A 20,171-nucleotide genomic window follows, 5' to 3' on the forward strand; every position below is an offset into this window, starting at 1 on the left:
GGTTGGAAATTTCAACTTTCTTCCCAGCTCTTAAGATACAAGAGCCATCATTTTGCCTCTTTTAGAATTGCTCGCCAGTGCCAGCTGACAGCACTGAAGATAAGATATGGGGGTTCACACTCTTATTCTGTTTTCATCTTTCATTTTTATAACAAAACTACTCTGTATCCCCATGGTATATTTTCTCTGCTTTTGTCTGGCAACAAAGAAGAAGGAATTAAAAATCAGGCAAGCTTCTATAAAGATCTAACCGAACTAGAGTTAAATCCAAACTGAAATTGCATTTTGATCACAGAGATTGAGAGAGAGAGAGAGAGAGAGAGAGAGAGAGAGAGAGAGAGACAGAGACAGAGAGAGACAGACAGAGACAGACAGAGAGAGACAGAGAGAGACACAGACACAGAGAAAGTCAGAGACAGAGATACATGACTGGGTACTAAATTGATGAGGCATTCTAAATAAAAAAAAATGAAGGCATTCAATGGATTGAGATGATTCTTATGGATTCCTTACATACATAAAGCCTCGGGCATTCTGTTTTGTCCATATCAAGGATGACTTTAGCTTCAACCTTAAATGCTGCTTTTAAGTAAACTATGCGAAAGGTAATCTATGCCCTGGGTTTTCTTTGATGGATGGTGTTATTTTGTTTTTACTTTTGTTTTTGGCAGTACCCCTTTTTTCCTAATTCATTACATATGCATAAAAAAGGTGCCCTGGTTCCTTCCACTGTGATAAGAAGGGTTTGGAAGCATCTTGATTTTCCTTATCTCTTTGTCCTCATCTGTCAGAACTGTCTAGGGCAGAATGTGGGAATTTGAGAATATAGTTTGGTTGGTAAAGGGCTTGTGTAATATACAAAAAGCCTTGGTTCTGTCCAAAGCATCATATAACATGGGTGCAGTGGTACACATCTGCATTTCCAGCATTCAGGAGGTGGAGGAAGGATGAGCAACCAGAAGGCAAGGTCATTCTTGGCCACATGCTGAGTTTCAGGAGACCAACCTGGAATATGTGAGACCCCATATTATCTTCAAATGAAAGAAAAAAATAAAAGGAAAAGAAAAAATAGATTTTAAGCATGAAAGTTAAGAGAAACGATTGGTTGTCATTAGTGTTATTTTGTCACAGCATATTGGAGGGTGACTTTATGCAAGTGTCACTTTTTATACAAGTAAGTGAAAAAGCAGTTAAAAAAAATCCTGATATCTAGAGTTTCTAACCAAAGTGTTTAACTACCAATATAAGAAATGTAAGAATATTAAATGGCAAGTTTGGAGGTAATGACTTGCTGAATTATCGAAGGACTGACTGGTTGCCGGCAGATCCCACTGACTACTGGCTTTTCTCTCGCGATAACAGCATCATTTTATGGTTAAAGAACAAATGCAACGGGGAGATTTCTCAGCAAGCTACAACTTTCAGCTATCAAAATACACATATCTTATTTGTAAGGGAAGACAACTAGCATCTCTACTCTGAGGCTTATGGAAACCGCGACAAAGCTTAACAAATCTAAACAGTCTATTTAGAGGACACAGTCTATAAGAGTTTGTATCTAGTTCCTCTTGCAGTAACAAAGCTACCAAACGGGAATCAAGACTTGAATATCCATCCATTAACTTCTTTTCTTAAAATGACAGTTATTCAAGGGCAGGAACTTTGCTTCAGGGCCTTCTCTAAGAATTTGCAGATTTAATTGCTGGTAAGAATTCATTTCCAATGTGGTCACATTTTAAAATGGAAGACTTGTAAGAGCAGAATGAATTTAGAATGAAACCAACAACAGAAAAAAAAAATGGCCTCTTGATCCCAAAGCACAAAATACTTACACTACAAAGGTAATCTATGCAGGAGAGAACAAAATATGTCCACTCTCAAACTGCCCCAAATTTCCTTTTAAATAGGTTAGTATAAATGTCAGCTGGGCACAAACCTTAGTCCCAGCCTTTAAGAGGTGGACGCAAGAGAGTGCGCAGTTTGCGGTTCAAGGTCATCTTGGCTATAGAGTGAGCCGGCCTGGGTTACATGAAACCGCTACTTAAAACACCAAACAAACAAATGCCTCTCTGCCAGACTATCTGTAACATAACTCACACAAATGGCTATCTGTAGATTTTGTAGATTTCTTTAGATTGACTTAACTTAAGACATTAAGAATATATAAAATTCACACCGAGAGTTTTAGACAACTCTTCACAGGTGAGTAAGCCAGACTGTTTTGGTCACTCCATGAGAGTGGGAAGAGGCTCTACCAGCATTCAGTAGATAGAAACCGCTACTTAAAACACCAAACAAACAAATGCCTCTCTGCCAGACTATCTGTAACATAACTCACACAAATGGCTATCTGTAGATTTTGTAGATTTCTTTAGATTGACTTAACTTAAGACATTAAGAATATATAAAATTCACACCGAGAGTTTTAGACAACTCTTCACAGGTGAGTAAGCCAGACTGTTTTGGTCACTCCATGAGAGTGGGAAGAGGCTCTACCAGCATTCAGTAGATAGAAACCAGGATGCTGAAGCACCTCATGATACACAGGACAGCCTCCCACAACAAAGAATTACAATAATTATGGCCTTAAGCATCATAAACACCAAGGTTGATAGCCATGATGCACTTGTCAGAACTAAGAAGCCAATATGGTTCATCAGTAATAAGAGAAGAGCTGACTTCCCTGAGAACCCTACAGGGGAGCTAGCTGGAAGGCAGCTCTCTCCTGTAAGATAGAAATTAGGGACCTGTGATGGGTCTGTTCAGCTCTTGCCTGGAAGAGAAATGCTGTATTCACTCACATACTGTGTACAGAGAGAATAAAAAAGACTGACGAGTAAAACGCTCCAGAACACGAGCTTGCAAGGATGCCTGCTAAAACTGTAGCCCCTGACTTGACAGCAAGTTGTTTCTCAAACAGGAACTCTATATTTGGGGGAGGAAAAGCAGCAGAAATTAATTTAGTCATGGCAAATAAATATCCTAGGTCAGATAAGATGGATGGGCTGATACAGTTGTGTGCATACACGAACAGAGGTCAGAAGAATGACAGGAACATACACATACTGAATGCATATATGTGGATAGAATTCTTATTAAGAGAAAAGGACACATTTAGAGAAAACACTGTGAACAAACTATGTATTTTTTAAAGCCTGTTTTTCCTGACTATTCTATTTGCTATTTTCACTAGGAAGATGTTCTATTCATAAATCCAGATAATCATTTCAATATCTCTGCCACTGCGAACAGGCAACAACATGAACAGCCAACAACCAAACTTTGTGGTCCAGATTTTATGAAATATAATTGAACAGTCTATAGACAAGAATTTCAAATTACAGACTGCCTAGTCAGGGTCAGAAAGGATAGGACAAGCAGTTCCTGACTGTTCCCTGAGCAACCTCTAAATCTACCAAGGGCATCCAGTGGAATATTTTCCATAAGAGAGAAGTCGACACCAGCACTGAACATAAAAGGCAGAACAAGCACATTTGTAAAGAATAGAAATGACTCTTCTTCCAAACTAGCCCAATTTTTAGGAATTATTAAATGAGTGATAAAGAACACCCCTATAAAACTACACAAAACCTGCATGACGCAAATAAAACCCAAGAAAATGACAGTTTCATCCTCCGACACAGATACTTGTGTTTTGCCTTTGGGTTGCTGAGGAAACTAGTGTAGGGACCCAAGGGATCATTTATTTCTGTTCCTACACAATGTTTTCCCACGTTTTGCTCTTAGTGTGTAGGGACCCAAGGGATCATTTATTTCAGTTCCTACACAATGTTTTCCCATGTTTTACTCTTAGTGTGTCAGGACCCAAGGGATCATTTATTTCAGTTCCTACACAATGTTTTCCCATGTTTTACTCTTAGTGTGTCGGGACCCAAGGAATCATTTATTTCAGTTCCTACACAATGTTTTCCCATGTTTTACTCTTCGTGTGTGCTCCTTCTGTTCAGGAAACAGTCTATTTTCATGTAAAAGGCCATAGTCTATGTACCCCACAACTTCCTTACAAGAGTTATTACCCGGAAGATCAGGTAAGAATTTGCTGATAATGGTCAAGCTTTGAAATCAGGACAGTAATCTGTTTTCCTTTCTGCCTTTGTAATAACATATAATCAAACAAACTTGGGGATAAGTAACCTTAAGATAAACTGTTTTAACTTTATGTTACAGATAAGAAAAGGCCCAAAGAGGCTAAAGAAATTGCTCAAGATTGTCTATTACTTTAATATTAAGTGGATGCTTAAAGTGGTACTAAAGGGAGGGCGAAGTAATGTTCTATAGCAGCGTGAAGATTGATCTCCAAAATTCTTTAGAATCCTTTGATTCCTTAATTTGAGAGTCCTAGGCTGTGATAATTATGAAAGCTGTTTTAAAGGAGATGCAGAAGTACTTTAATTTGATATTGAATCATCGGCTCATCTATTGAAAGGCATATTGATAATAATTTGGCATGCAAGTGAGTTCCCCCAAACACTGTGATGAATACATAGTTACATATCTTCTTATCTCTTTCTTACTCATTTCTGGTTTTATCAATACATGCTCTTCACACCATTAGATGCCATGGCATATATGAGCTGCACCGACTCATAGGTATGACTCAACATATACTCTGAAGTAGAAAATGGGTGGTGGAGAAGGTGGAGCAGAAATACCCGTGACCTTTTCAGCCCTCATTAGCACACAATTTCAGTTACGTGGTTGGCCTTTACCAACTTATCCTTTCTAGAAAAGAGTCTGTTAACATGGAAATATTTATATCCCCACATGGAGAAAGAATTGATTGTTGTGTTGCCATTTTACATAATGCTATAGCAAAAAATAATATCCAAAAGTAGTTCAGATATGAGAAGCACCATTTGTACATTTACGTTAATGCCTAAGGAAATATTGAGGTGGAGAGATGAAAGCTCTTCTTTATATAAGAAAACCAAGCTGTACACTCACAAAGAACATTAGAATTAGAAAATCATATTATGCCACCACTAATAGAATAACTGGATTACATAAGGAACACCAAAGGGTATTAAGGATAGCCACAAAGTCCAAAATTAAAAAAAAAAATGATTCCATATGACAAAGGGAAAGGGGGTACTTTGACAGTAAAAATACATGCCAATACCAATATGAACATTACAATACTCATAAGAACAGAGTTAAAATTCATTCCTCCTGATGTGGGAAGAACACAGCAGCACCATTTCTACAATCTTCAGATAAGAAGAAAAACAAAACAGAAAACCTTAAAGTTGAAACATGATGAAGAAGAGAAATCCGGAACACAAATATTCATGAGAAAAGCTGGTCTGGGAGCTGGAGACGTAGCTTAGCAGTTAAGAGCACTGGCTGCTCTTCCAGGGATCTAAGTTTGGTTCCCAGTGCCCACAAGGTGACTCACAATCATCTACAACACCAGTTCTAGAGAATATGATCCTTTCTTCTGGCCTCCAGGGGTACTGCATACATGTGTTCACAAAGCATGCAAAATGCTCATACAAATAAAATAAGTCAAATTTCTTAAAAAAAAAAAACTGGTCTATACCAATTCAAAACTGGCAATCTTATGAAAGAAAACTGGAAAACCATGTATAATAAAAAGCTAAGGGACCTGTTGCGGGAGGTCCTTCCGCTCCTCCAACCAATAGCCGCTGAGATACCAGCCCATTGGGGCGTGGTCTCTCTCCCTTTAAAAAAGCAGCCACTTCATTTCTCGCTCTCTCTTACTTCCTGCTCCAATTCCGACTAGACTCCCTTTTTGATTGCGCAGAGGTCTGTTGTCTGGGACGGTGATCTGTAAGTTTTTTCCCCTTTAAATAAATAACCATTCTATTAATCATAATTCTAAACTGGCGTGGGATTGTTTTTGACTTACGCCTTCGCCTTCAGGGACCGTGATGGCTAACCTGGGTCATCAACTTGACTGTAGCTGGAGCTGACCAGAACCCAAGCAGCTGAGCACACCTGAGAAGGATTTCCTTAATTGGCTGGGTTAAGATGAGAAGCCATAGCCTAAATCTGGATCATTTGAGGTCAGAAGATCCACTCCAAACCTGGGCCACACCTTTTGGTGATGATCCACAGAAAAGGACGTGGAAGAAGGAAGCTTTAGTGTGTTTTTTTTTTTGTTTGTTTGTTTGTTTTTGCCTGCCTGCCCTCACATTAGCTGGTAAGTTCATCTACCCTGGCGCTGAGGTTTTATATGCATGAAAACCTATATCCAGCCTCATGGAATGAACAACAAGTGGATTCTTCACTTTTCCTTGAGAGATAGCCATTGTCGGACTAGACTGACCACAGCCTGTAGAGTACTCTAATAAATCCCATATAAGCAAATGTAAGGCAAAAGTCTTGATTGGATCTTGAAAATAAACAGGTAGATATAAGGAACATTCCAGAACGAAAGGAAATTTTCAATGTGGACTTTGATGGATGGATTACTAACCTGATTTAAATTGTATACATGACAGCATGTATCACTACTTATGTATCCAGTGATAAACATGGAAACAAATAAAATTGCTAAGGGCTAGACTCATGCGTTCTTCTTTCCTTGACTTGAGGGAATGTGAATTATGGAAAACATATGTATAGTCCAATAATGAGGTTTGTATTATGATGCCTCTTTTCTTTTAAATGGTATATGATAAAGCATGTTTATGCACATGCATACTCACATACAGCACACAGAGGGCTCGAAGAGCAGTAAATATGTATACAAAAATTAACTGGTGGTATAGGGCTGCATAGCATAAACGGTTGTTCATTATTCCACTACTGACTTTGCAATTGAGATATTTCTAAAATAAATAATGGCTGGGAACCATCATTTCCCTCAAGTCATTCCTTCCTGAAGAAGGGCAAGATAGGAGGATGGGAGAAAGAATCTTTAACACGCATAAGGAGGAAGCTCAAATGGTCTTAACATAAATGACATAAAATAGGAAAATCTCAAGACCTCAGAAACCAGGAACCTAACACAAAACTTTCTCTTCATGGTCCCTAGAACACTCTCTTATGCACTGTCTAGATGTGGTCTTCTGGGATTCTAAGCGTGAATTTCTGGTCATGAAAATGAGTTCTCGCACAAAATTTGTATCTTGTTTGATGCAGAGATGGAAAGGTCAAGACTTGTGTTGAAACAAGAAGTAAAAGACTTCCCATAACTGCTGTCTTGGGTAAAAATGAAGCGTTTTATTTAAAGTTGTGAAGATAATGAGCAGGTTGGAGGCCAGCAGTCATGGCTCTAAATATTCATCAAGACTCTGCATCACCCATTAAAGATAAAAATCAGGCCAAACAAATCATGTTCCTAGAGAAGCTAAATAAGGTGAATCCAAAGACAAACACATAGGCATCCTCAGGAATATTAACCTTCATCAGGCGATGAAAGGAGACAGAGACAGAGACCCACACGGGAGCACCGGACAGAAATCTCAAGGTCCAAATCAGGAGCAGAAGGAGACGGAGCACGAGCAAGGAACTCAGGACCACGAGGGGTGCACCCACACACTAAGACAATGGGGATGTTCTATTGGGATCTCACCAAGGCCAGCTGGCCTAGGTCTGAAAAAGCATGGGATAAATCCGGACTAGCTGAACATAGCGGACAATGAGGAATACTGAGAATTCAAGAACAATTGCAGTGGGTTTTTGATCCTACTGCACGTACTGGCTTTGTGGGAGCCTAGGCAGTTTGAATGCTCACCTTACGAGACCTGGATAGAGGTGGGCAGTCTTTGGGCTTCCCACAGGTCAGGGAACCCTGATTGCTCTTCGAGCAGATGAGGGGGGGGGACTTGATCGGGGGAGGGGGAGGGAAATGGGAAGCGGTTGTGGGGACGAGGCAGAAATCCTTAATAAATAAATAAATTAAAAAAAAATTTAAATACTCCTACATTTCTGTGACCAACATAATCAAGATCTGGATTTTCTTGTAGTAACCGGGTATTAACACCCTGTCTTACACTTATTGTACCTTATGTATTTCTTTAACATTTTCTACATAACATCTCAATAAATTCTTAGAAATGAAAAAAAAAATCAGGCCAAACAATAACATGTGGTAATTATCCACTCTTCATTTCCATGTTCAAGGACACCTCTCGTGACCTCAAACTCTCCACTCTACCTGACTAATAACCAATTAACACCCTGGCCTTAGAGAACAATTTGAAGTCTATGCAAATCCTTTCATATACTCAGTGTTGGGAACTTATGATAGAGTGCTCCTACTTAAGAGAAACTTTTACTTATGTGGAGAAGTTTACATCTACTGATAATGCTAGGGAACATACTTCATGAAGTATAGAGCAGGATAGTTTATTCAATCATGCAACTTAGAAAGTTAACTCTTCCACTGATGCCTCCTCTGCTTATTTAAAGGCCAGTTGAGTAAAAAGCAAAACTGGAGAAATTAAACGCAGAGACACAGTTCCCATAGATTGGAAAGGAACATGGTGGCAATAAAGCAGGAGTTTTAAAATTGTTCAGTGTCTTGATTGTCATGGGGGCGACACGACTTTATGCATTTGTCTAAACTCAGAACTGAACGTCAATCAGTAAATGTTACTATGCCAAATGAAACGTAGCCCTGAAAGAAAGGCAAGACAAAAATCTGTGTGTGTGCGACATGTACGCATGTGTGTCCAAGGGCTTTGCATGAGGAAGGCTTTGCCAGAGGAAGGCTTCAGGTTCTATCAGTTTTTAAGACAGAGTATTTCGCTAAGCCATTGGCTCAATGAACTTGAAGCTCAACTCCTACCTAGGTAGAAAACCCTAGCAATCCTCCTACCTAAATGAACCCTCAGCTATAGACACATGTAGCCATGCACTCCTTTTACATGGCTGCTTGACATGCAAACTTAGGCCTTTATGCTTGTACAGCAAGCATTCGTAGCCACCAAATCATTGCCCCCCCCAGCCCAGAAATCCTGTTAAATATTATCATAAAATATTATCAAAAGGGCACCTCAATGGCTTAGCAGGTAAGGGCACCTGCTGTAATGTAACGCATCCTGAGCACCTGAGTTTCCTCCTCACACCTGACATGATGGAAGGAGAGAACCAGCACATACATGAGCTAGCGTGTGGACACACATGTGCATGCATGCACACACACACACATACACACATACCACATTCACATAAACATACAGACACACAAATAAGTAAATGTTTTTAAATTTTTCAAAGGTATCCCCAGGCCACCCAGAGCTGTATAGTGAAATCTTGTGGGTTTTTTGTTTTGTTTTTTGTTTTTTTCAGACAGGATTTCTCAGTGTAGCTTTGGTGCCTGTCCTGAAACTTGTTCTTCTAGACCAGAGTGACCTCGAACTCAGAGATCTACCTGACTCTGCCTCCTGAGTGCTGGGATTTAAGACCCACACCACCCTACCTGGTTGAAATCTTTTTAAAAAAAAATCCAAATGTAAGTAAAATAAGAAGTGTAGCTATCTGATAAATAAGTTAAGATAGGCTGAAGACATTGGATAAATCTATAAAAATCTTTCAGGAGTAAGTTTATACTCTTTTCATCTGAAATAATCTTAAAAAAGAACTTTCTGTTAAAAAATTCAGTGGTTAATATTGGGTAAAAGGAGGGTGGCAAATTTTAAACTTATTTATTTTTTAGTTTCCATGATTGTGGAGGATAAGTTTATTAGCACAACTTAGCACAAACTGTGAACTGACAAAAACAATCCGGAATATACATGCAATAAAAGCATATTTAAAGCAAGAAATGGGCATTGGATTTCATCCATGAGGCCTTGGGTGAAGCCATGAGTACCACAGCAAAAGAAGAAAGTAAGCAAAAAACCCAATACCTATACCTTTTTTCCCTCCCTTTTCATTCTTAGAAAAACTGAGGTGGAGATGCTAATTTGTGATGAAACGTACCCTCCACAATAGGTAGGCTACCTCGATGGATATGAGTACGCAGCCCTCAGTCCGACAAAGGCAGCAGAACGAGAATGTCTATAGAACCCAAAGGAAGCTTCAGAACACTAGGATTGCTTGATGTTATCGAAGGAATGAAAATACAAAATGTGATCAGTTGCCTTGGGAATTGATATCTAATCAGGGGAAAGTTTCCTAGCATGCCATTTTACATCTGCACAGAAGCAATCTTAGCTTCAAATTGAGTCCACAGACGCTTAGGTATAGGTATGGTGAACTGCTAATCCTGACATGATATTCTCATGTCACAAGACACTCAAGGTAATCATAGCTAATGCTCAGCCCAGTAGGTGCCCACCACAACTAAATAAGTTACTCCTGCTGACTCATTTCATTCCCACAAGCCCGCCAAGATGGCAGGAGCCAGAGAGGGTAAGAAATGTGCCTGTACAAATCTGGCCCACAGCAAATTTCACATCTCAAACTCCACTGTTTACATACTTAATCACCCTGACACTCACAAACCAAAGATCCTTGCAAGACTTTTAGCATATGAGATACACACACATACTTAGTTTAAACTAAGGCTGTAATTCATTCTCTACTTTCTATTTGTTCTATATTATAGTAACTAGACAAAGATGATTTTCATTTTGTCATATGAATATAAAAATTCAGAATATAAATGAAACAGCAATTCATTCTTCTTGAATGTATGAATACAGCAGGAGGCAGAAAGCAGATGTAGAGTAAACAGATTTTGACACTCTAGCACTTGTAGTTGAAGCATATTGAATAGAAAGTTGGTGTACACAAGTCTATCTAAATAATAAAGTCATTAAAGTGTTTACAGAAGAAAATACTACAAAGCCTATCACAGTGGAGGAAGGAAGTACTTCTCAGTGTAATGCCAAATGCTGTTTGCTGATACATGATTCTGTTATGATGTCACTGAAGAGTTTGGGGGCCTAAAAGCAATATTTGGTTTTATTTAAAAACAGACAAAGTCTTTTGGCATGCAGACATACATGCAGACAGAACACTGCATATATAATAAATAAGTAGAATCTTTAAAAAACTCAAAAAAAAAAAACCCAAAACAGACAGGGCACAAACAAATGAAATTACAGTATCACAAAAACCAGCTATATGTTGGTCACTGCCTGTGGGTATGCTCATGTGAGTGCAGATGCCAGCAGAGCCCGGAAAAGAGTGATGTATCCCCTGGAGCTTGAGACACAGGCAGTCGTGGGCTGTCTAGCACAGATGCTGGGAACCACACCCAGGTTCTCTGCAAGAGCAGTATGTACTTTTATCCACTGAGCCATGTATCCAGCCCCCAAATTAGAGTATTTATAATAAAGGTGTATGTGTTAAGGGAGGGACTGAATATCATTCCTTCTTTTGAAAAAGGCAAGATGGGGATAACCCAAAGGTTCTTTCAGGCAGATTGTGACTCATTGCCACCATAAGACTGACTTTATTATAGCCTGTAAAGATCCCTTTCTATTTCAATGGCCTGTGGTCTAGGGAATATGAAAGAGGAACACCGTGATCAACATGAGTTCACGCTCTATCACAACACAGTCAAGTTTCAATACTTTTTCATCACTATCAAAATGAGTCAACTTCCCGGTGAATACAGTAGCAGCAGTGTGCCGATAGCTTGACTTTGTGTTATTGAAGACGCCACAAACATCTTAAATAAGCTGTTTCAATAGCCACAAGCATGGTTTCATTTTCACAAATTCGTGTGTGTGTTGTGGGGGGGGTTGGGGCAGTAACAAGCATCATGGCAACCATGTGGAAGTCAGAAGACAACTTTGTGGAATCAACTCCCTCCCCCCACTTTCATGTGCGTTGCATTCCTAGCTTTCAACTCAAGCTGCCAGGCTTTTGTGCCAGGCTTTTTCCTCACTGGCCCTCCACCTTATCTTTTGAGATTGGGCCTCTCACTGAATCTGCAGCTCGCCAATTCAGCGAAGCCATCTGGCCAGCAAGATCAAGAGAGCTGCCTCTCTCTGCCCCCTTGGCACCAGGATTACTGGCACGTGCTGCCACACCTGGATTTTTATACGCATGCAAGGGATCCAAACACGGATCTCCATGCTTGCAGAGTAAATACTTTATCAACGGAACTATCCTCACAGACTCCATTTATTTATTTATTTATTTATTTATTTATTTATTTATTTATTTTGGAGAAGGTCTTGCTATATACCCCAGGATGGTCTCTAACTCACTCTATAGCCCGGGTTAGCCTCAAATATATAGTAATCCTTCTGTTTCAGTCTCCTGCATAATGGCATTATAGGTGTGTGCTACCATACAGGACTTACACTTAGTTTTAAATTGACAGCTTATTTTTTTTTAAACTTAGATCTGAGGGGTGACTTTCCTTCCATCTTTGTAAGCTTATAGTGGGGACGTATAGAACTGAAGAAACCTTCGGAAGATCATCTAAAGCATGGGGCTCAAGAAAATTTACCTCTCTTCCTGCCACAAGGAGACCATGGGCCAGAGGTTTCTAACTGTATCCGCACAGGAAAGAGAAGTTTTCTATGTGGTAACAAGAAACAAAGGAAACAGAAGCACTACTGTTTAAAGTCAACATCCACAGTGCAGAAAAGAGAGGCAGGCACTCCACTGGCGTCAACATCCTCAGTGCAGAAAAGAGAGGCAGGCACTCCACCGGCTCCTCACGCTAGCAGAAATAGCACCCTGTGTGCACAAGCCTGCTGAAGGAGCAAGTCGATCCGGTTCCCAAGGTCTTATGCTTCAGAGGACAGAGGGCATTTTCACTGCTGCTATCTTTCCCTATGGCAAACACTGTATTTTCATGGCTATTGCACAATGACAGGCAAGGTGACCACCAGAGCACCTGGTTGAGGAAAAGCAATCCAGGGCCAGGACACAGATTCTAAAGTCAACATTCACAATGTGGCCATTCAACCCAATGAGAAATGATTACAAGTTAAGAGGCTTCCCATATCTGAATAGAATAAGCCACACCGGCAGCCCATTCTACTATAAAAATCGAGTTCAATACTTGACCTAACCCCTCCCCAACTCCTCTTATCTGTCTGTTTTTCCTGTGTAACACCTTTTATTTTACCCAGAACCCAGTACAAACATGATGAAATATTTGTTGTTTGCCCTTGAGAGTAGGCTGGAAAAAAGTGTCTGAAAGAACATATTGGGGAAAGAGGTAGGAGGTATAGATGAGAATCCAACCATTCCACAGTTGACAGAGGTTAAAGGCAGAGAAAGTTGTTCAAAAATAAAACCAAAAACCTCCAAAGCCTGCCCACTGTACTCTCCCCAAAGGACTGCAAGATTTCAATGAGTAAATTCATTTGAATAAGTACAAAATTTTGTAAGTAACAATAATAATGTCATTACTTATAATCATGCAAAATACAAACAATGAGGTATGGCTGTTCTAAGGTAGCAAAAGAAATGTTTCAAAGCAGTGGTTATGGAACTACATTAGGAAACACCCGAGGGCTAAAATAAAGAAGCTGAAATCTCTCTAGCAGAAAATGGAAATCCACTGGAGACCGTTAATGATAGTTGTCATGTGGTAATATTTAAAGTACGTAAAAGGACATTCAGATCAAAGGCAGGCACTGCAGTGTGGTCCTCAGGATTCTTAGGAGAAACATGCAATGATGTGCCCAAGCAATGAGCGGGCTGTGAAACAAGGTAAGGATTGCCATGGAAAGGAATCAAAGGAAGCACTTTGGTCATTGGCTTGCTTCCCTTCGTTCCTTCATTCCTTCCTTCTTTTCTTTTCTTTCCTTCCTCCCCTCTGCCTGCCTTCCTTGCTTGCTTTCATTCAAAATTATAAATGCTCAAAGAAGGAAATTCAGAGAAAAAAGCAAGGAGCAAATAAAAAGCCTCTTGTTATCACTGGGAATCTCTTGGTCAATTTCTTCCTAATCTAACAAAAGAGGTTTCCAGGAGCTTGCTGGCTAACACAGAGGCATTCACTCAATATGCAAGATGGACTGAGTTCAAATGCTGATGCTGAGAAGAGGGCTGCTTTTACAGAGATGGCAAGGAAGCAAGTAAGAGAGATAGATTTCAGGAGAAGGGGCAATTAGCAAAAGAAGAGGTGGGACAGACTGGCCTCCTTGCCAGGGAAAGCAGAGCTTTAGTTCAAAAGCCTCTATCCTGACAGCCAAATTCAAGTAGAGAAGTTACAGTAAGAGGGGTAATGGCTGCCCAGTGTGTCAGTACAGAGAGGTGATGGGAAGCTCTGAGCATAGCTCTCTGCAACAGGGACCATCATACAATAGAGACAGTTGACAGTGCCTCTATAATCTGATCTTTACTTTTAACTTAAGATACAATATATAGGTACACATATGTGTGATGTGGGATTCTCTCTGTATGCTTTGGTTACCATTAATGAATAAAGAAAGCTGGCTTGAGCCTATAGCTGGCCAGAACAGAGGTAGGCGGGAAAAACTAAACTGAATGCTGGAAGAAAGAAGGCAGAGTCAAGAGACACCATGTAGCTGTCACCACTGGAACCTTGTCGGTAAGCAACAGCCACATGACAATATACAGATTAATAGAAATGGGTTAAATTAACATGTAAGAGTTTGCCAATAATAAGCTAGAGCTAATGGCCTAAGCAGTGATTTAATTAGTACAGTTTCGGCATGGTAATTTTGGGGCTGAAAAGCTGGGAACAAATAAGTAGCCTCCTACTACATATGTGAACATGTGTGCATGCACTTCACAACTCAAACTCAAAAAGTAAAAAGTAAATGGAATTTCACTAGAAGACAAAGACTAGTGGGAAATTTATAGTACTGCATGCTGTTGTATAAGTGAATTAAAAAAACCTATATTGTGTTGTTGCTAAAATTCATTATATGAAAGTTATTAATATTGATATTCTAGAATAGATATTATTACAGCAACGTGTACAAAGGTTTCATAATGATTGCATTTTCATGCTTTGGAATGATGAAAAATGCAGCTATATCCTATAACTATTTTACAACCAACCTGCCAACATTTTGGCAAAATAATTCCAATATATCTCACTCTATAGTAAGTGGGTTTATTCTGTGCACATTCAATCATATTGCCAATTAAGTCTTAAATATTCAAACTGCTTTACCATTGAAATAGTGACAGCATTCTTCCTAGAAAGCTGCCTAGAATTTTCTCCAGTTTATGGGAAAAAGACTTCAATTTTATAAATCTTAGCCACTGTGAATGAGATTAGAATGATTGAGAAACCTCACATAAGAAAAACAGCTTGTAGCATTTAAAAATACATAAGAACACAGTGAATACAGTGGTCCTGCAAATATCTTATTCCACTAATTCTGGTGGCATTACAACTAGAAAGAGTTGTTAAAGAAAAGCCATCTGTTAATATGAGTCAAAAGGCACAAAAAAATATTTCTATTCTTGAATCTGATCAACTGATTCAAAGGAATCTGTTTCAAAAGAGAGAAAATGGACCAGCGAGGATGGGAAGCATGAAGACTCGACTGAGCTCAGAACTCTCGAGCCTACAGAAGGTGAGGCACCAGAGGATGTATCTGCAGTCTCGCTGCTCCTCCAACAAAGGGAAAGGCAGAGAGAGACAGAAGAGCCCCTGAAAGTTTGGGGGCCAGCTAGTCAGGCACATAGAGAAGCAAAAAGCAAGAGACCCTTTCTGAAACAAGATGGAAGGTTAAGATTGATGCTCGAGGTTGTCCTCTGTGGGCACATGTCCACGTTCACACCGTGAACACATACATACACACACATGCGTGCACACATTCAGGCATGTGCACACACACAGAGACACACACACAAGGGAGAGAGGCAGAGAGAGAGAGAGAGAGAGAGAGAGAGAGAGAGAGAGAGAGAGAGAGAGAGAGAGAGAGAGAGATTTTTAAAAGAACAGGACTAAACACATGAAGACGTTCATTATAATACTACCTAGCAGGACTACCTACTTTATTTACCAAAAATAGAAACAGCCTACTCGTATGTATGCCATAGCAGAGTGCCCGGGCACTGAGAAGGAGAACAGAAGAGGAAGGACAGCGGGGGCAGGAAAAGGCAGGATGAGCAAGAGAGGCAGTGTGCTGAGCATGCACTAGTCACTAGAAGAGTGTAAACCTTAGATATACTATAGGACTGTAAGAAGGGCTCGTGTGTGTGTGTGTGTGTGTGTGTGTGTGTGTGTGTGTGTGTGTGTGCAAACATGCGCGTTTGTGGCACAAGGAATGGATTGGTGGTAGAACACTTGCTCAGTCTCATACACACACAGGTAAAAAAAAAATAAAAAAGATGAGTAACTTACAAATTGGAAGCAGCTCCTGACGCTTGGCTCTATGTTACTGCCCCCAAAGGAGGCAACTTCACCCAGCTGTCTTGGGATTTGAATAGAATCATGCAGAAGAAGACCCAGCCTACGCTGGTCACAAAAGCCAGTTGAACTTGCCACTTGCTTGAAAAGGTCTATAAAAGAAAAGAAGAGAACCATGAAAATCAAAACAGTGGAACAAGTGGACGTAAGCAGAACCCAGTGGCAAATTCAATGCAAGTACTTATTCTCAGGTATGGCCAATATTCCCACAGACTCACTGTTTTACTTTTTTATCTTAATTGTGTGTGTTCTAATGTAATACAGGCTGACCTTAAACTTGCTATGTAGTTGAAGATAACCTTGAATTTCTTATTCTCCTGACTCTACCTCCTGAGAGCTAAGATTATAGGTGTGTGGTTTTATATGATGCAAGGGACTGAAGGCATAACTTTCTCCATGTTAGATTGAGGGATTATGGCTAATTTAGGGTAATCAGAACATATGCCTACATATGTCATATAAAAATTTAAATAAACTGCAGTCCTGCAAAGGGTGAGTTTACATGTATTACTTTTTTATTTCATTTACTTCTATGTGAAGTGTGGGTCACATATATGAAGGCACATATGTGCAAGTCAAGGAAAACTTGCAGGAGTCAGTTCTCTCCCTCCACCTTATGGATCCTGGAGGTAAAATTCAGCATTAGGTGCAGTGGCAAGTGCCTTTATCTTCTGAGCCATCTTGACGGCTTACGTGCACTTTTAAAAGTTACATTTTATTGATTTCTTATGCATGCATATATTTAGAGTATGTGGAGTTCGGGGGTAACTTACAGGAATCGGTTCTCTCCTTCTATCATATGGATCCTGAGGATGGAACCTGAGTTATATCTTCACCCAATGAGCCATCTCATCAGACCCCAAATGTATTCTTAGTAACTTAGTAACTTGCTTTTTAAAACCAAACACAATCCTTTGGTAACTATTATGTATATATGACATGAATATTACCATGGATACTTTTTAATCAAGAGTCATATGATTAGCAAAAAGCATGTGAGCATCAGATATCAAAATATGTAACAAAATCATGAGTTTTTAAAGAGTCATAAGTCCCTTCAGCATCAAAGAGATTGGCATGTTTGCTTACATAGGATGCTGTGCTCTTGTGTAACTAGCTCCTATCATACTAAGTTATTGTTGATTTCCTATGTCTGCCTTACTATTTCTGTATTTGTTTGGGGGAATAAAGAGTTTCAGTAGGTAGTCAAAGACGACCTTAAACTTACAAACATTGAGTGACAGCAAGAAGTTAGGGAGAAACCACTCCCATGTCTTTTTAAAAGACAATAGACCTAACTTACAATAAGTTGTTATAATATTCAAAAAATAAAAGCACTCAGAAATATTGTTTTTATCCCAAATAATGTTAAAGGGTCCAAAAAAAAACCATTATTCAGGTTTGGCTGGGGGTTGTTTTATTTTATGTTGTTTAGTTCATGGGGAAGGAAAACTCCCATGGAAACTATATAAAAGTGAGCGCTACAGTGGTTTGCGTATAGTATGATTTACTCTACAAAACTGAGAATTGCAACACAGCCTGGCTTTGGAGAAATGCCATGTCTTTTGTCTCCTGCCCATCTTGACACCCAGCATACTGCTTCATCTACGTATGACTAGTTCTTAGGTGAAAGCCAGGACAGGCTAGATTTGTTCAATTCCTCCTGAAAAGGCTCCTTACAAGCATTTCCAGGGGCAAACATACACAGTCCTTCAGAGTGAGAATGGATGGTGATTTGGGCACCCAAACTATGAGTCCTTTAACATTTGCCTTTTATTTAGATTTACGGTTTTTATGTAAAAGATTCTAATAGCCAATCAAAAAGAAAATTCTAGAGGGTGCTACTTACCTTCTAAGAAATAGAAGGCTAGCCATCCCTCAAACAGTAAAATGTTAGTCACGTCACAGAATTGAATGTGTCAGTACAGCTTGCAGTAAGATGATTATAAAATATACAATGTGTTTTGAACACAAATGTCAGATAGTATTATTTAAGTGGGAATCCAAAGAGACACAGGAAAAGCAGGGATTAAACCTTCACATTTCTTCTCCTGACTTACACAAAGGGGTTAGGAAATCAGACTTTATCCCCTTGGAACATGTGTTTTACTAAGACACAGACAATGTAACATAAAATAATACTTGGGCCGGCAAAGCTAATCCTCATTCTCTATTTAAATGCCTTCAATGTAATGTCTGAAAGGGAAGAGCACAACCCAAATTTTATGACCCTTTAAAAGCAGTTCTCCATCTGAAGTGACAAACCTGCCGTGAAATAAGAATGGTACATTATTTTCCATCTAGAATGAGAGTAATTAGGCAACATCAATGAAGAAAATAGAGAGTTCATACGTAAGACTTACATCTGTACTTGTCTTCCAAGTGTGCTTTACACAGAGAAATGATGCCAGTTTTAAAAGACAGGACACGGATCCTCCCTGTTCGTCCCCTATTATGAAGAATCAAACCAGAAAACAAAACAGTTACTGGCGCTCCAATACAGTGTAGAAGTTCCTAGTTAAGGGGCAAAAAGGCCTTGGATACAGAAGCTCTATAGGCCAGTGTCTGATTAATGTTAAAAACTTGTCTGAGTTCATTATCTATTTGCCTCATGACCTAGAAGGCAATGGGAAAGTTCTATGAACCAAATTAATGAATATCTACCCAATTCTCAACTCTTAAAAGCCCTTACTTGAACTGTCAAAACAGCTCTACATAAAATCAGGATAGAATTCCCTTCCACTCACCTACAGAGAGCCTCCTTGGTTGAGTAAGAGGGAAGAATTACCACTGTGCACTTGGCAGTTCTGGTTACTAGAGCAAACTGTCGATTTTGGTTGTTAAAGCCAAAAACAATTCCTAGCAAGTAACTCTTCCCTGCTTAGCATGCCCGGAATTTCATCATGTCACTGCTTACTAAGAAGATGAGTCATCACTTCAGGTCACACAACACAAAATATAAAACATGAATATTTATAGCCAATGAAATCATGGCATACACTACCAGAAAGCATCCCAATGCATGCCCTATCAAGTAACCTACTCCCAAATGAACATTCTGATATGGCTATGCTTGAAACATTAGGAAGCAAAATAAAGCATTGCACACAAAAATGTACTAACACAAAAATTTAACCATGGGGTAACAAAGAAAAAAAATAGAATGAACAAACAGATTTCCATTTTGTAGCAAATGTTTTCGAACAGCTTTTTGGCTTTTTGTTTGATTTTGGAAAGTAATTATATCTCAGATTTTGGTATGTTTGTTGGTCAATATGCTCAATTTTCAATTAGTACAACTTATCAGATCTCTCATTTAAAGAAAAATACTAGATTCAAATGCTTTAATGAAATTCCTGTCACTGCCAAAAAATATCTGTGTTTCTATTAGAAAAAAGCAAATCAAAGCTTGACAGGTAAACTTTATACAGCAGTTGAAGTCTTTGGGCACTTAAAATGATCTTCGAATCATTTTAGGTAGGTTGAACGAAATTCTATACTCAGACTCCATTCATATCTCGTCTACAAAGAAACTGATGCCAAAAATAAGAGGGAATACCCGAAAATAAACTGTGATCAAAACAAATGTAAATGTAATCCACAATTAAAATCTGATATGTCCAAGAACCAAGTAGATAAGTATATGCATTTAATAGTCAGAGGGTCCTGAAAATTAAAAAGTGAATACTTTACAAAATGGCAAAGATAACAGTATGCATGCATATCAAAAGGACACGATAGAGGCAGAGAACAGAGGGAGAAGGCAGTTTGACATGCATTGCCTTTAAGAAACCTTTCCCAGATCTCCAAATGGGAGTATGTACTCGTTGATATGTGAAATGAGGCGTGCAACAATTCTGGGGCCTAAGAG

General features: G+C 39.2%; 1 protein-coding gene across 6 annotated transcripts in view; it reads right to left on the reverse strand.

Moving 5' to 3' along the window:
• The window catches only part of Dmd (dystrophin), a 1,759,261-nt gene that overhangs the window by 71,782 nt on the left and 1,667,308 nt on the right, over positions 1-20,171 (reverse strand). For all 6 annotated transcript variants that reach the window (XM_041642825.1, XM_041642826.1, XM_041642828.1 and 3 more), the window contains 2 exons: positions 18,664-18,749; positions 16,235-16,392 (listed from right to left, as the gene is read on the reverse strand). In XM_041642825.1, the coding sequence (XP_041498759.1) occupies positions 16,235-16,392; positions 18,664-18,749 (244 nt within the window). The remainder of the gene's footprint in view (positions 1-16,234; positions 16,393-18,663; positions 18,750-20,171) is intronic.

This window comes from Microtus oregoni, unplaced genomic scaffold, assembly GCF_018167655.1.
Source record: "Microtus oregoni isolate MIOR12 unplaced genomic scaffold, Mior012 000079F_ref0000094, whole genome shotgun sequence".
Classification (NCBI taxonomy): domain Eukaryota; kingdom Metazoa; phylum Chordata; class Mammalia; order Rodentia; family Cricetidae; genus Microtus; species Microtus oregoni.